The sequence below is a fragment of the Panthera uncia genome (genome assembly GCF_023721935.1).
Source record: "Panthera uncia isolate 11264 chromosome C1 unlocalized genomic scaffold, Puncia_PCG_1.0 HiC_scaffold_3, whole genome shotgun sequence".
NCBI lineage: Eukaryota > Metazoa > Chordata > Mammalia > Carnivora > Felidae > Panthera > Panthera uncia.
In genome coordinates this window covers 94,031,575-94,048,532 of record NW_026057584.1, presented here as the reverse complement: position 1 = coordinate 94,048,532, position 16,958 = coordinate 94,031,575, and the positions used below count along the sequence as shown (strand labels likewise).

At 48.6% G+C, this 16,958-nt stretch overlaps 1 protein-coding gene across 1 annotated transcript in view; it reads right to left on the bottom strand.

Annotated features, from left to right (window-relative positions):
• Positions 1–614: 614 nt before the first annotated feature.
• Positions 615–16,958, bottom strand: part of TMEM163 (transmembrane protein 163) — a 237,689-nt gene continuing 221,345 nt past the window's right edge. The window contains exons 6-8 of the mRNA XM_049616198.1: positions 11,435–11,546; positions 3,021–3,162; positions 615–1,710 (exon numbers count right to left, since the gene is read on the bottom strand). Of these exons, the coding sequence (XP_049472155.1) occupies positions 1,650–1,710; positions 3,021–3,162; positions 11,435–11,546 (315 nt within the window). The 3' untranslated portion in view covers positions 615–1,649. The remainder of the gene's footprint in view (positions 1,711–3,020; positions 3,163–11,434; positions 11,547–16,958) is intronic.

Genomic DNA, 16,958 nt, shown 5'->3' with positions numbered 1-16,958 from the left:
GCAAGAGGATTCGTGGGCTTTGGTTTCTTTTTGAGATGCCCTGGAAACAACAAAGGTCAGGGCCAGCCTTTCTGCAGCCGGCGGTATTCCTGGCTACTGCCTGGAACGCAGACACCATGCAGTTCTCATCATGCATCTATGGGACTCAGGTCCCCAAAAGTGCCAGCAAAAACTTGAATGCTTAAGTTTGGGGGGTACTACATCATAGCTTCCCCTCCCTGAGCTTCCACAATGTAGATGAGCTACAGTGAGAAAACATGCAAAAAAGAAACCTATCGAATCTTGCATTTCCCAGATCCACTCATACAGTCGACCCTTTTTCCCATGTGACATTTTAACATCCCATAGAACCTCCTCAAAATGCTGTTGGAGGAAGGAAGCTACACGGGAAGCGTCAGATTGAATCAAGGTCAGTGACCCCTCAGAACGAACCACCTCCCCTCAGCTGGCCTGAGACAGCCCCATGGGAGATGGGGCACGGCGGGCAGGGGTGAGGGCTGGGGGGCAGAACCCGGCAGTCCCAGGCACCCCCACATGCATGTGCAACCACCCTCACAGGGTCTGCAGAGCCCATTAGGACCGTCCTTGAGGTTCTCCCCACTCACCACCCCCAGGCACAAGTGTCCTTCCACATCATCCTTCACACCGGAGTACCTACCCAACACAGTGACGCTCCAAGATAACCTCCCCGTACCATACAAAACAGGTAAAGGTCTTTATTGGTCAGACACTGTTGCTTGGACAAGCTGCAGTGCCAGAGGTACAGAATGTTGTGTGTCAGGGGAACATTTTTACAGAATCTATACCTAATGTTACATCAACGGAGAACATCTTGTTCCTTACAGAGGGGCAAGCCATCTCTAACAGACTGTAATGTACCATTACCACTTAACACAGCATATAGATATATGCATAAATGGATAGATTATATAATTATTTATTACAAATAAACTGTAGTTTCACATCTCTCAAAAATGGATCCTGTTTTTACATGTATGTTCAGGTTCTGAATGTACAAGAAAGGGTCATGTGCTTAGTTCAACCATGCAAAGCTCATACGTGTATCACTAAGTACTTTTAAAAATAGAATGGTCTCCTTTTGAACTCTGTTTAGATTGGGGATTAGTAAAACAGTATGAAACTAATGAAATACCTTGATAGAAATTAGGAAGTGATCTATACTGATGGTTCTGGGTATGTAAAGGGGTGAGGGACAGAAGGTACGGTCTTCCCTTAAAATCTGCCAGGAGATACGAGAGTCTGGAAGTGGAGGGGGGTCTGGGCAGGTGCCATCCAGATCAGGCTTCAAGCACCACAGAGGAGCTTTTTGCCACGTAGAGATTGTATCCTACCCACAAAAACATTTTTACTCCAGGAAATAAAAAAGGTCAGTTCTCGCTGGAGGTGGGGAAGCCTGTCCTCACCCCTGTGCGTGTTGTCCTAACATATTTGACAGGGGCAGTGGAGCAAGGGGGAGCAGTGTGGACCGACCAGCTGGGCAGACCTTGTTCCCAGGAACACAAAAACCTCCTAAAAAGTAACTGGACGTTCAGTTAAATATTGGCACCATCTGCCTGCGTGGAAACCTGGTCCTCTTGACTGTCTTCCTGCGGATGCCAAGCAGCCCGCTCTGGCCCCGCTGGCCGCTGTCACTCAAACATCTCGTAGTGGCGGGTCTGCCTCACCCTGGGCACCATGTCAATGAGGAGTCTGCAAAAAGCAAACACGCAGGTCACCCCAACAGCCCTGGAGCTTAAGCACTTGGGGAAGCAAACAGAAGGCTTTTTTAAAGCTATAAATCACATACAGTAACCTTTCAACCTTTTTATACCTTTTTATATTCAACCTTTTTATAAACAATTCAGTGTGTTTTGGTATATTCATAGATTGCACAAACCCTAATTAGCCACTGTCGAATTCCAGAACATGTCTATCGCCCCATCCCCCCTGCAGTCAGGCCCCGGTGGTCCCCTCCTGTGGAACCTGCTCATGTACTCTTGGTCTTTACGCTTGGGCCTATTCTGGACATTTCGTATGTGTGGAATCACATACGTGATCACATAAAGTGGCCTTTCGTGACTGGCTGCTGACACCATGCTTTTGAGGTTCCGCCACGTTTTGGCATGGGGCAATACTTTGTTCTTTCTGGGGCTGAGGAGTACCGTGCGGCTCTACCATACTCATCCACTCACAGACTTTTGGGTTGTGCCTACTATCAATAACTTTGCTGTGATGGTTGATGTGCAAGTCACTGCGTGGCTGTGTGTTTTCATGGCTCCAGAGTAGACAGCAAGAAGCGGGAACTCCGATGTTGAACATTTGCAGGAACGACTCCTGTTTCACACTGAAACCAGCAATGGGTGATGCTCTAGTGTCTCCTCATCTTGGCCAACGCTTATGGCCCATCTTTATTATAGCTATCCTCACGGGATCCAGGAAGTGCGTCAACAATTAGAAACACAACACCTTTTAGAAACCGTTCTCTCAAAGCCCGGCTCTAGCCCGGATGTGTGAACACCGAGTCAGTGATGGCTGGGCAGCATTTCTTCAATGAGAAGACTTATGGTGGGTTTATCCTCACAAGTGGTCCTTTTGCACTGACAAGTCCCTTTTGTAAAAAGTTTCCTTAGGTGGGGTCTGTCCGGGTGGTGCTGCTGGGCCCTGCCCCCTGAGCATTCCACAGAAGCAGGCAGCAGGAGGTGCTTACCCAGTGTGTCATTACAGAGAAAGGGAAGGACACACATCCTCAAGCACAAAGAGAGAAGAGGAAGACCGTGGAGCAAGCTGTCAAGACCACAGATAGAAGTAAGCCTCTGACAAGTGGCCTAGGCTTTAACTCCTAAAAGCCCTTGGCTCCTTTCTGTGCCAGCCACAAAAACCTCTGACCCCTGCTGGGGGCTTTTCCAATCACCTAATCTCTCCCAGGCTCAGGAGTGTCACAGGTGCAAGGGGTGACTGTCAGGAGTGGAAAATATGGCACTCCTGGCCACTGGGAAAGCAAAGACAAAAGGAGAACTTACTTGACCCCGTAGGCAAATATGGTGAGGCCGATGAGGACGCCTATGCTGCCGTCCAGGTACCAGACGGCCGCATTATGCTTGAACACCTCCGCACTCAGAAGGATGGAGAAGCCCATCACGCCACCCACAAGGGAGTTAAACCCTGGAGAGACAGCAAAGAGAGGCTGACAGCAGTGCCAAGTAAACTTTCTTAGCCACCAATGAAACCACCCAAAGGCCAGGCGTGCCTCCACATCCTGTGCTGCAAGGAACGCTGCCCAGAAGCACTCGAGAGTGACAGCCACCACCTCAGACACCCACATGGTGCCTTGGCAAGTGTCCAGGCCCTGCCAGGCGCCGAGGCCCATGTGACACGTTTGTCGTCACTGTCCCACACACGAGAATGCAGACCTCAAGAGGAGCAGGGGCTTCTATCCCTGTTGAACTTGTAGGGTCCAGGACAGCATCTGTGCACAGGAGACACTCAAATCCTTGGTGGCTCAAATGTCTGCTGGACCAAAGACCAACCTGGAATCTTCTGCATCGTATCAAGTCAGATTTTTATCCCACTTAACCAGCAAGAGAGCTAAGCTGAGCAGAGTGAGGCTCAACCCGTTGACCGAAGGTTACACAGATTGAGAAAGGCAGGCTGGGACTCTACCTGAACCCATGTCCTTTCCCTCCAGAGCCTCACATCAGCTGGGGATTTTCACTCTCCAAGAAAGGAAATGCAAAGTCTAGAATTTGTGACAGGGTTGCAGAGATGGCAATCAAAACAGAACTGGGCGCTAACAGATACTGACCAGAGTCTCCTTTCACAGATGGTGCCTCATTTGATCCCCACTTCATTTGACCTGTGAATTTTCAAAAGCCACATGGGAATGAACAGCTTGGAGTGGCCGCCGGGGGTCACACCTGCTTCAGCCTGACAGTAACCCCGAGAGAAGCTCTAGGCCCACGCACCTCCCCCACAACAGGCACCCCTGCGTGTCTGGGGCAGCTCCACCTGCTCAACCCAAAAGCATTGGCATCTGGTTCAAGCACAAAGATCGGGACTGAACCACCTCATGTGCATACATAGGGGGCCATACATGTGGAGAGAGGAGCTGAGCAACGCCTACATCCAACCCCTTTCTCAGGATCCAAGGAGTGGACTTGGGCAGGCCACTCCCCAGTGATGGGAACAGCTGGACCTAGCGGGCAAGGAATGATGGTCACTGAATGGGACCCTCCCTCTCTCCCCTCAAGTCTGCCTTCTCCCCACTCCAGCTCTCTGCTGCTGCCATGACCGTGGACTGCTTAGAGCACGTTGGTCCAGACAACACTACATCATTTTCCCAACACCAACCCACCACCCACTGTCTGCAGCTGCTGTCCCTGCATAGAGCCAACTTCATCTCTGTCCCCGCTCCTGAAGCATCCTTCCTGGAAGAAGCCTCACATCCCCCTTCTCAGACTCCTTCCTGAACCCCATGCCACCTCCACCACAACCTCAGCTCTGCTGCCCTTCACACAACTCCTGGAAGAGCTGTCTCCCTGCCACGGCTCCTGCTCCAGTCACCCTTCCTCCTCCGGCTCCACTGTGGCGAGGTCATCAGTGACCAGGCTGCCACCTTCCAGGGATCATAACCTGTGCTCTGCTTCACAGGGCTGGCTCTCCTCTCTGCCCTCCACCCATCCCTTCCCCATCCTACTGCTGGATCCTTCTCCTCTCCCCTGGGGGCGCCCCCTTCCCCGGTGCAGTTGTGGGAACCTCTCCTCTGCCTGTGCCCTCCCCACATGCTCTCTTTGTTCTGACCTTCTGCTGAGCTGGAAACCCACCCCTAAGCATCTCCAACTGAATATGGTTGAAGCGAAAATCTCAATTTTTGCACCCAAACACCTGGCCCTCTTGCTACCTTCTCTATATATGGTGCCACCATCCACCTAGTCCAAAAATCTAGGACCCCGTCCTTAACATCGCTCACACCCAAAATATCAAGTCTGACCAGTCAAGTGATTCTTTCCAGCTGTTACCTCCCAAAGTCTACCTCTCACCACCCCTGCGCACCTGCCCCTTGACTGCACCCCTGCAATAGCCTCTCAGCATCTTCCCTGCTTCCCTCCTCCCCACACAGCAGCTGAAGGCCTCCAATCGAAAAGCTGCCCAATTCTGAATAGCATTCAAACTCTGCAAGGCTGACATGAGCAATCCCAGCCACCTCTCCCCCATCACACACACGGACCTCCCAGTGCATTGTGCTCCAACCACACTACCACCTGCATCAGCCAGCCCTGGCATCCCCCAGAGCCTCTAGACTCATCACTGTCAGCCTGTACCCCTCTTTCTGGGGCGTCTCATGCTGCCTCCTTCCCAGCCTGAACTCTCAGCGCCTGAAAGTGATTCCTCCGTACCCATCCCTCCTCTCCTACCTTCTCATTCATGCTGTTATCATCCTTCTGCAGAGCTCTTCCCTTCCAAAGATGGTATTTGTACTGTTTTTCTTGTTACAGATATAAGCTTAAGGACAGGGGTTTTCTCTCTTGATATATTCCAAGTCCCAGAACAGAAGCTGAGGTGATTACTGCATTAATCAATGAGTTAATAGATGGAGGAGAGGAGGGAAGGAAGGCATGGAACATGGCCTGGGCTGTGCCAAGAGGGCTCCTACTTAGCAGCAGCTGGACTCAGCTGTCCTGAGAGAGGAAGCCATCCCAGGCAGGGCCTGTGGTTAGAGTGCTAGAGAGACGCCCCCGCTCCCCACCTGAGAGGGGAGGTTGGGAGCTCAGGCAGAGATTTTGTTCCCGCAAGGCAGAGGGATAGTTAGAGGCTCCCTGGAGACTCAGCTTCCCCACTCCCTTCCAAGCTTGCTCAAGGGTCATGCCTGGAGAATGCTGCCAACTCAATTTCACCTGAATAAAGGTGATGGGGACTGGAAAAGGCAAACACCTCCACCTTCCTCCCATCCGGGGGCCACATCCTCCAAAGGCCAGGCCAGGGAACTATGAGGACACAGAGGCCAGGACTTGCTGGGAGCCTGGAGCTAGGGAGGGCTCTGCCTGCACTCCCATGTCTAGCCAGGCCATCCCTGCCTGCCACCCACAGTGAGCACCTCCACCCTTCACCAGAGGTCTCTTCTGATGGCCAGCCAGCCCAAGAGCTAGCTGTAGGTGCCCTAGAGAGAGCAGGCCCCACCCCATTTTGCTTCCTGGCTTCCCCACGCCAGTGTGGCCCCTGTGTGGTTGTCATCTATGGCTTCTCTGTGCTCACCTACCTTTAGACCATGAAGAAATGGGCTCACCATCCTTTCCATCTCCACTGTCCATGCAGCGCCTGTAGCAGACGCTTCTAAACCCTATGTTTTAAAAGCATCACGGCCCACCTGTAGCCCTTTGTCACGGCAGTGGGAAGCTTTGTGCCAGCTGAGTCCATCCCGGGCCCTGGCATGTGGAGCACCCGGGCCCTCCCTCCCTCTTTGGTTAGCCCATGATGTTGCCCTCTGCAATCACATCCTCAGTGGTGCCTCACCCCTCGCGAAGTAGGCAAACAGCAGGTCTGGAGAAGCAGAATTTCCTTCCTGTCCACTGATCCATCAAGATCCCATTTCCCCTTCCTATTATGAGAAGCACGCATTGACCCTCTTGCCTCCAGCTGTCCCTTGCATCTTCCTGTCCTTTTTAATACAAGGACACAGGCTACCTGGGCTGCAGTTAACATCTTGGGCTTTCTCAAAGTTGGGGGAATTTTGTTTCAGGGTGGCTAGAAGAAAGGGGGAGACAGGGAGGAGCTGACCACTGCCCCAGGGCACACTGGATTCATTTGCTCCCCGCTCCATCTTTATCAGGGGCACAGGTGAGCCCCTGGAGCCCTCAGAGAAGCAGGTGGAGCTCAGAGAAGATGCAGAGAACAGTGAGAGTCCCCCAGTCAGCCACTAGGTGTCCGCTCAGCTCCACCAAGTCACCTTGCTCTGCTGGGGCCCAACCCACGCAAGCAGCTAGTACACAGCTAGTGAATTCACCGAGTCTCCCCTCACTTACACCTTCTGGGAGCAGCTTCCAACTTGCTTGGCTCTGCTCACCTTTGCTTAGGGCGGAGGCCGACACAGTTCAGCCCCACCTCTGTAAGCCTGCGCAAGAACACTGGGACAAGCACCAGGGACTAGGGGACAATCCCCTCTTTGCCCTGCCACATCCTTCTGAATTGAGCGCCTTTGCAGCCAATCATTTCACATGAACCCGGAGCTCACAGTAATGCTGGCCAGGTGCATGCAGCACACAAGGCCCGGTGGTCACTCACTGCTGGGTCCCCCCACCCAGGCTCACAGCTTATTCCTGACCCCTTGGTTAAAACCAGAGCTGTTGTGAAGCGTAAATGCTATTATCACATTAAGAATGCAAAATAACATCAGAGGCTTTAAGTAGAGGCTCTGGAGCAGCTGGGTGGCTTAGTCAGTTGAGTGTCTGACTTCAGCTCAGGTCATGGTTCATGAGTTTGAGCCCCACGTCGGACTCTGTGCTGACAGCTCAGAGCCTGGAGCCTGCTTTAGGTTCTGTGTCTCCCTCTTCCTCTGCCACTCCCCTGCTCGCTGTCTCTATCTTTAAAAAAATATTGAGAAGCTCTGACCTTAATGACTAGGTAAGAGTCTGCAGAATTAAAAACATTAATTTTATGCAGAAAATTATAATTAAAGTTTTTCATGTGTTTGAAAGCCATCATAGCCTCTTGGTGTTCTAGATCTTGAGGGAATGAGGACAGTTGGCCCAGGCCCCTCAACTCAGGTTTCTATCTGTCCCTGCTGGCCCCTAGCTTGGAACCTCCCCCAGGCACCTTTCCACAATCTTCCTCTGTTTGATTTGTACTATTAACTTGCTGCACAAAGTCATTCTACCTTAATGTTTATTTTGAGAGAGAGGGAGACACAGAATCCGAAGCAGGCTCCAGGCTCTGAGCTGTCAGCACAGAGCCTGATACAGGGATCGAACCCACAAACCGTGAGATCATGACCTGAGCTGAAGTTGGACACTTAACCAACTGAGCCACCCAGGCGCCCCCTTAAATAACACAAAGCCAACTTCAGCCTAGTGCTGACAGGAACAATCTCATGTTGACTGAATATTCAAAGCAACAAAACCAAATAAGATTTATTGCACTGTGTGGCAAGAGTGGGAAATTCCAGAATTTGTCCACACTCTGTTGTCCCCCTTTTCCTAAAGATCCGCTCTCTGGCTGTAAGGACACAACCCAGCGACAAAGGATCTGGTGGAGTCAGCCCGACCCAGTTCACACACAGCTCCAACGTGGGAAGGGCCACCACTCCAGGTGACAGAGGAGGCCTGCCCACCCTTCCTGCACCAGAACTTACTTCCCTCTTGGGAGAGAAGCTCCGGGCTTGCCCCCAGCCTTTGGCCAGACATGGGAAGGGCACTCCCAGGCAGTCACAAAGGATGCCCTCCAGAACCAGCCCCTCGGAAAAGCCCCTGACAGTAAAGATAGGCATGGCTCCTGAACCCCACTCTGCCCCTGCCTCCCAAAGGGATGGAAGAACAGAAAGGAGATAGTTACACACAGTTCCCTAAGATCTGCTAATCAATAAATGAGCAAAACTGGGACCCCAGATGATCCAGTTAGCAGGAGGCTGTAATTACTGCTGCACAGTCGGCTTGTGCTCCCACCAAGCAAGAGACTGTAGAGCTCGCCGACCTCCCAGGGGCCACTTATGGGTAACAGGCTTGGGATGAGGAACTGGCTACTCTTCACTTTGCAACAGTGCTCTGTCCTTCTGTATGTGTGTGACTCATCAACCCCATGGACAATTCAACTAGGAGCCCAGCCCATTTTACAAATACTATCACCATTTCAATTCCCCCCATCCTCCAGCCCTCTGCCCTCCTCCGTCCCCAGCTGCTGCCACCACCTTGGCTCCCCAGAGACTTCTCCCTGCTGCAGATCTCCTTCCCTTCACTCTGTCCTCCACCCTGACAGCCAGAGGACTCTTTAGAAAACATCCATCATGTCACCTCCTCTGATAAATATTTAACAAAACATCCAGAATCCTACTGTGGATCTGAGGTCCTGCAGGATCTGCCCTGTGCCCCTTCCCCCTGCACCCTTCAGGTACCCCAGGCTCTCTCCCCATACCATCCCCTCTGCCCAGAAATGCACCCCCACCCCAGCTTCTACCTGTTGGTGGAACAGTTATCACTCAAACTGTCCACTTCTCTTTGTCATGACCCCTCCCTGGTGCAAGACTGCTTGTGTGTAGTTGGTTTTGTGTGTAAAAATTAAAGAGTCAGAAGTGAAAATTTTAAAAAACATACTTATGGGGGCACCTGGGTGGCTCAGTTGGTTAAGCATCTGACTCCTGGTTCCGGCTCAGGTTATGGTCTCATGGTTCCTGAGTTCGAGCCCCTCATTGGGCTCTGTGCTGACAGTGCAGAGTCTGCTTGGGATTCTTTCTCTGCCCTTCCCCTGCTTGCTTGCAAAATAAATAAAAATAAACTTAAAAAAAAAAAACAACATACTTATCATTGTGGTCTTCTTGATACACCTTATAAAATGGTGGGAGTTTAGAAGGACAATGAAGCCTAAACAGAAACTCAGTATCTGGAATATCTAACTTTAAGTAAAACTATCACTCAAGGCAGAGGGCCCCTTATTCTGAGAAGAAGGGGTCAAGCTCCAGGATCATGGTGGGGGGGTGGGAGGGCGGGTCTGACTGCTGGGTCCACACTCAGGCTTCTGGGGAAACACTGCCTGTGTCTCCACTGCAGTCAAGTAAACAGATAAAATGCTGATGCTCTGCAAGCCAGGGGGCTTTGTGACTTGGGCGCCCAGCTCAAGACTGGAAGAAGAGCCCCAGGTGAGGACGTACCACTGGGAGCCTGGAAAGCTGTGCTGACCGGCCCAGCCTGCCCCACACCTGCCTCCTTTGCCCCTCATTTTCCAGGTAAAGAGACACAGAGAAGGAGGCACAGAACCGCCACTGGAGAAGCCAGGGTCCAGCCAGGTCCAGTCAGGCCTCTGCCCTGTTTGGGCCTACAGGGCCCTGTCAGAGTGGTGTCCCTCTGGAGGGACTGGTGAACCCACACCCAAACCCCTGCCTGATGCCCATACAGCCTTTAGCTCTCAGCCAAGCACACCCTGTGCTTTCATCCCGGAGTAGAGAAAGACTCCGTGTCTACACAAGGCATTTTCTTTCTCAGGTTACAAAACACCAGACCACAAAGATCACAGAGAAAGACCACTCCTGCTCAGATTCTGGGTGTGCCCCCAGAGACAGAAGGACACCCATATGGGCCAGGGTCTTATGGGACCATATACTAGGCTCAGCTTAATGCAAACTGCCTATAAAGCCACAGTGTCTCAGTGGGTGACAGAGACCTCAGAAGACTGGTCCAGGCTGTGGCCTCAGACATTCTCATGTGACTGAACCACAAGTTCTTCAGATCCGGCTCTGGGAGAAATCAATTCATGTATCTCAGAGAGGTTATCTAATTTGCAACTCCACTTCTGGGAGCCAGGACCCTTCACAACAACGGGACAGAAACCTGAAAGAGGTGATTCTGATCCTGTGTTAGGAGGTGGTTTCCACAGCTAACGTGGCACTTAGCACAGTGCCAGGCACAAAAGAACTCTGTAAAACCCAGGTGGTCCCTTGCTACTGCAGCATCATGTTCTAACAGCAGCAAACACAGGGCCTGATGTGGGCCGAACCCTGCCCGCCCCCAGCCTGCCCTGGGATTCACCTGGGAGCTTGAGAAGCCAGGTTGGGCCACCTGGGTTGCACACACAGCGTCCCTCACATTGCTGAACACAGAACAGCAAAGAGGAGGGCTCAGTGCCAGTTGCTGATCCTTCTGCTATTTTAAACCGCTTTTACTGCTTAAAAAGCTTGGGTTTCATATGGGCAAACGGCCTCCACAGCCCAGGAGAAAGGTGGCACGTTCCAAGTCCAGAAGCAAACACCAGGCCCTGCAGGAAGTGGCACTTGAGGAAGACTGGAAAGCTGGTGGTCAGAATGTCATGTAGGAGCGCTAGACACGACAGGGTCCATCTTCCCTGGTGTGACGTGGGATCCTGGCCCCTTGGACTGGCCATGGAGGCAGCACCAAATCTCAGTGTGCATCGAACGGGCTGGGGCGCTGGTGTAATTATGACTTCCTGGGGTCTGGCTCTGGAATCTGTATTTTTAACAAACACCACAGACTGGGAAGCCCCAATCTACCCTGTTAAGAGGTCCGAGTGGAGGTGACTCATGAAGTTTATTAAATTCCCAGGGTACCACATATCTGCCCTAATATGGGAACTCTGAGAGTCATTAAACAGCCTGGGGAGGGGAGGATGGTGAGGAATAGATTCCAAATTGTTGAGCTCTTGTACAGGACAAGCAACTGAATAGTAGCTTCCCTCACTGGGAGCTCAGCCCCCAAAAATCAGGCACATTGGCCTTACTCACCATCTGTTATGAGTGCTCTGCTGGTCAGAACCTTCCCCAGCATAAACTTCAACACAGCCAAGATGCTGCAAAGGATCCCACTTAAAATGGAGACGCTGAATAGGAAGTCATCCTAGAAGAGAAAAGTTCCAGATTTCAACACTTCACCTCCTGCTAGAGCAGATTATCTGCAAACCACTTGCCTTAAAGATCAGCTTTGTTCCCAGAACAAATAATCAGGTGAGTATGCTGCCACCAGGTGGGAGTATGTTGCTTATTCTCATACCTCAGTTACCTGTGTCACTGGGAATTGGAAAAGATGATCAAAAACAATCCAGATTTATATTTCCTTAGACATTAAGTATTTCTTTTCCTTCAGGATATTCCCCTTCATGCTATTCTGCCAAAGTGTTTGGCAATCACTGATCAATAACAGAATTGGTCAAAATGCTAAAATCAGCATGTGCTATGTGGGGTTTTTCACAAGTAATTCAAAAAGCAGCTGGAGAATAGGGGAACATGTAAGTACACCACTGGACTAAGAACACTTCAACACAGAGCTGACTGAATTGGCCACAGGGTCAATTATGGCTGAAGCTGCCTAGAACTATGTTTCAGCCTTAAATTCACACAATGCAATTAGAAGTTCAAATATAGCCCTCAAGGTGGGGAAAAGGCATCTAAAAATATAGTCTGCTATTGACGTTATCTTAGCACTTCCTATAAGTTTTTACCTTCGCTTTGCAAGCAAATGAATGAGTCATACACACAAAGGCAGGCACCACTATCTCATGACATTACGGTCCACCGAGCTCCTCAGCCTGGAGCTCCCATGCGTCACTGCCATGAGACTCAGCCTCCAGACTCTCTCCAATATTAAAATGCAACTTCCAGCAGAATGTGATAAAGCATTACATATACACAAAGAAATAGGATTCCTTAAGCATCTTATTATCTAAATTCACTAACCTAGCAACAGAAAGCTGGGAAGAAGGAAGACAGCCTGTTTTCCCAGTTTTGAAACTAAATAAAGTCATTTGAAAAGTCGCCTCCCTGGAAACATGATATCTGCAAGGCATGAAAGCATCTCCCCCACAATACTAATCGACAGTGGTTGATTTTAACTTAGGTGCCCAGATCCTTTGCAAATACTTCTGGGAGGTGCAGCTTAATTCCCTCCTCCTTGAGTGTGGGCTGGGCTCATGATGGGTATCTAACAAATAGGGCATGAAAAGGGGAAAATAGTAACCGTTCAGTGGAGAAGCCTGGCATTAATAAACCCATTAATAAGTTATGCCAATACCATGTGCTTCCTGATGTGACATGATGAGAACACGTCTTAGTGTTCTACCCAAAAATCCATAACCTCAGCTGAATCTTGAAAAACACCAAACAAACTGAGGCACAGTCTACAAAATGCCTGACCACTACTCTTCACACATGTCAAGGTCTTGAAAGACAAGGAACAACCGAGAGAAACTAATTGGAGACTAGGGAGAGAAGGAGAACTAAATCCAACATGGTGTCCTGGATGGGATCCCTAAAAAGAAAAAGGATATTAAGTGGAAAAGCTGGGGAAAATGGAATGGAGCCTGGAATTTTATTAACAGTTTTGGTAATCTCATAGTTTGGGCAAATGTGCCCTAGTAATCTATGTGAGATATTAACCTCCAGGGAGGCTGGATGAAGGGTATACAGGAACTCTCTGTAATATCTTTGTGACTCTTCTATATATCTAAAGTTATTTCAAATTTTAAATTTATTTAAAATAATCACCTCACTGAATTATTATTATTTTACCTCCTCAAATTATCTATCAGTAATGACTGTGCCAAACTTAACCTCTTGGCAGATCCCAAGTCCCTGCTGTGGATGAGGTGACAAAGCAAGGTCAACAGGGGATGAGGATAAGGGTGGGGCAAGGATCTCCAAATCCCATCACCCTTTGTGCAGGGACTCATTCTAATCATGGGTGTTGGCACCCACAGGACATAATGCAACTGTGATTAAGGAATCACATGTCAATGTAGACCCAGCTGCTGACAGGCTTCAGAAAGCCTAAGTTGGGAGAATGACATAATCAAGCACACCGAGACCCCAAATTCAGAGGCTGAATTCTCACTTTGTTCTCCTCATACCTGAAGCCTTTCTGATTCCATTCAATCTCTCTGTTCACAAAGCCCTCATCTCTAAATTCCCAGGAGAGAAAGTCTGCATTCACCCCATCTGAGTCCCAAAGAGCTGGGGTGCCCTCCCCCCAGGTGCATCTTTAGAAGAGCCACTATGGCTTTGGCAGTCCTCTCCTGGGTCTGCTAAACCCAGGGGGCTCACTGCTGAACAGGGGCTTGGCTGAAGGGCAGTGATGCACCAGCAGACCTTTGCTCAAATCTGGACTTCACTGCTTACTGAGGAAACAAGCCCGAACTCTCAAATCTCAATTCTCTCTTCCATGGGGTAGCAGATAATGTGCAATAAAAGGTAGCAATTGGTGTTAAAGGGCCCAAGCACATTATCCATGCACTAACTGATTCCACCAAACAGCCACACTAAGTGCTAATGATGAGCCCCAAACTATGCTAAGCATTGCTGTAAAAGAAACGTAGCGAACTTGTTACCCAGAAAAAAAGTATGCACAATGAAATGTAAATAAATAGAGGAAAAACTATTAGTGGGACCCACAGTGGCTTTTCAAAGCTTCTGCTACAGATCCCGTGTCTCTGAGGCTAGGCCAGTAGGGGTCAAATGCAGTTCCAGTCCATCTTCCAGTACCAGTTGTCCTTGCTCTGCTTTGCTCTGCGCCCACATTTCCTTCCTTCCAGGCAGCCCTGCTGACTTCAAGGACAACAGCCTGACAGATGCTTTTTCTGCAGCCCCCAACCACCCTGCAAAGTCTCATCCCTGCAATAAATCCCTATTCTGTACAATTTAGAGTGGTTCCAGTTCTCTGATTGAACCCGAAATACTACTTCAGAAGGATGCTTCAAAGTGTTTAAAACAGTGCCTGGCTGCTGAAGAAGGTCATCAAGAAGACGTACTGCCAGGTGACCTGCAAGCTGGACCGGGCAACTGGAAGCTCCCCACCCCCCACTCTGTCCTTAGAATGTGAGTTCCACTTGCCTTCCCCACTGCCAGAAGCTGTCCCAAGGATATAGCCTTGAAACAGAAATGCGGTGTTGGGGCTGTCTGGACGGGGTATGTGTCTGAACCTAGTTAAAACCTCTATATATAAACGTTTGAGATCTGGTGTACAGGTTTATGGAAATCTGCTTATCTTGTGGCCACCCAAGACAAGCCTCATATATAAGTTCACTTGCTAATAAAACCTGCCACCTACCAATCTGAAGTGTTCTTCCTCTTTCTTCTATCTCTCCCTGCCCTCAATGCATGGGGGCCAGGTTCAGATTACACCTGGGAAGCCCTGAGGAGCTTGTAAACTAACAGCTGGTGAGCCAGCCAGGAATGAGGCATCTGCAGGGTAAATCCTAAATTGGCCATCAATTTCTATGTGGGGAGAGATGGCCCATATATTAGATGCTTGTGGACAACTATGTGAGAGCGGAGGTGGCCCAGAAATACCAGTTGTTTCAATGCACTCATCTGAGGAACCGCACAAAGGACACCAAGCAAAGAGAAACAAATGGTGCCACAGTGTGCTGGCCTCGACTGTGGGCAGTTCGGCTGGACACTGATGCCCAACTAGAGGCTGGAGTTCAGGTTGGAGTTGGAGGAACAGCTGAGGTTAGAGAAGGACATGCAGTGGTCCGATATTCTGCTGGCTTCAGGGCTGGCCAACAAGGTGGGAGAGCAGGATAAACAGCCGGAGACCTTAGTATGCCCTTTGGCAAAGCTAGGAGGGTGCAAGGACCTTGGGTGAAGATCTAGGCTCTTGTGACAAAGCCTTGTTAGGATGCTAAGCGGTGGAATCTCTGGTAAAGTGAGGAGAATGAAGAGGAGGATGTGGTGGTAACTGGTGAGGAAACAGACCAAAGAGCCCCATGCCATCAACTTTTAATAGAAAGGAAAATTTTAAATGGCAATTAAAACACTCCTAGGAGAAAACGTGCATTCTTTCTCAGTCCCTTTAAGTTGTAAATCTTATCTTGCCTTTGAAATGTAAGCACCCCAGGAGATAACCACAAGAATCCTCACAGAAACTGAGGAGGAAAAGGGGGAAAGAGGATTTTTAAGTACAGACTGCTAGAGGAATTTCTTTGTCCCAAATCTAGTCATCAGCCTCCATCAGGTTTCAGAATGAAAGTGATGGGGTCTCTATTTATATCCGTATGTTTATGTATGTCTATGGATCTATGTTATGTGTGTGTGTTGTTTTTATACCTCCAGAGGGTACTGACAAAATTATTCTGTAAAGGAGCCCTATTTAATTGGCTTCAAGAAAAATAAGCTTTAATAACAAACATGAACTAAATAACATAGAACTAAATAACATAAAACTAAAACATAGTTTTCTTTCATCTGCTAAAAGGACAGTTTTCTTGCACTATTGGTCTTCTTTTGATGAGATTATGAAGTTTTTATTTACCTTTTAAGTAATCTATCCAGGAAAAAAAAAAAAGATTGTTTTGTCAAAATAATTTCCTGTGCTTCATGTTATCTCTATCATGTCTTTGATTACTTAACAAAACTGTGTTTCTGACAAAAAGGGAGTGTGTTTTTTACGACTGTGTAACTTTCTGTATTTGCCTTTGAAGTCTTTGTCACTTTGGTTAAATAGATAACTAAGTATTATTTCACCGTGACCTGTGATCCTATTTAATCAAGTGTTTTTAAACCTTTGGGTATTTTTTACAAGCTTCCCCAAAATCAAATTCTCAATGAAATCTTAACTATGAAAAAACTTTGGAATATTCCAGAGGGTCCCCAGAATATTTCAAAAGATACATGTTCTTGAATGAAATCTGGCCATTTGTAGCAACGTGGATGGAACTGGAGAGTGTTATGCTAAGTGAAATAAGTCAGGCAGAGAAAGACAGATACCATGTTTTCACACCTATGTAAATCCTGAGAAACTCAACAGAAGACCAGGAGGGGAGGGGAAGGAGGAAACAAACAGTTACAGAGAGGGAAGGAGGCAAACCATAAGAGACTCTTAAATACTGAGAACAAACTGAGGGTTGATGGGGGAAAACGGGGAGGGGAAAGTGGGTGATGGGCATTGAGGAGGGCACCTGTTGGGATGAGCACTGGGTGTTGTATGGAAACCAATTTGACAATAAATTTTATAAAAAAAAAAAAAAGATGTATGTTCTCCTTATGAAAGGAAGATGTTGAACTAATTAGGCTTATTTGGTATGTTAAATTTCTTGGGAAGCATTGTCAAATATGAATGCTGCTAAACTTCCTTTAGGCATATTTGTTTGAAATTTCTAAAAATCTGGTATGTCCTGGTAAAACACCGTCAGTCATAATTTCAAAATGTATGTCATAAAAATAACCACATTCTCTTAATTATGTTTTAATGAATTTTCTTCAAATCTTTAACCTTGGACATTTTTAAGTCTTTTGTCATTTTCAGATTTTATTCTGA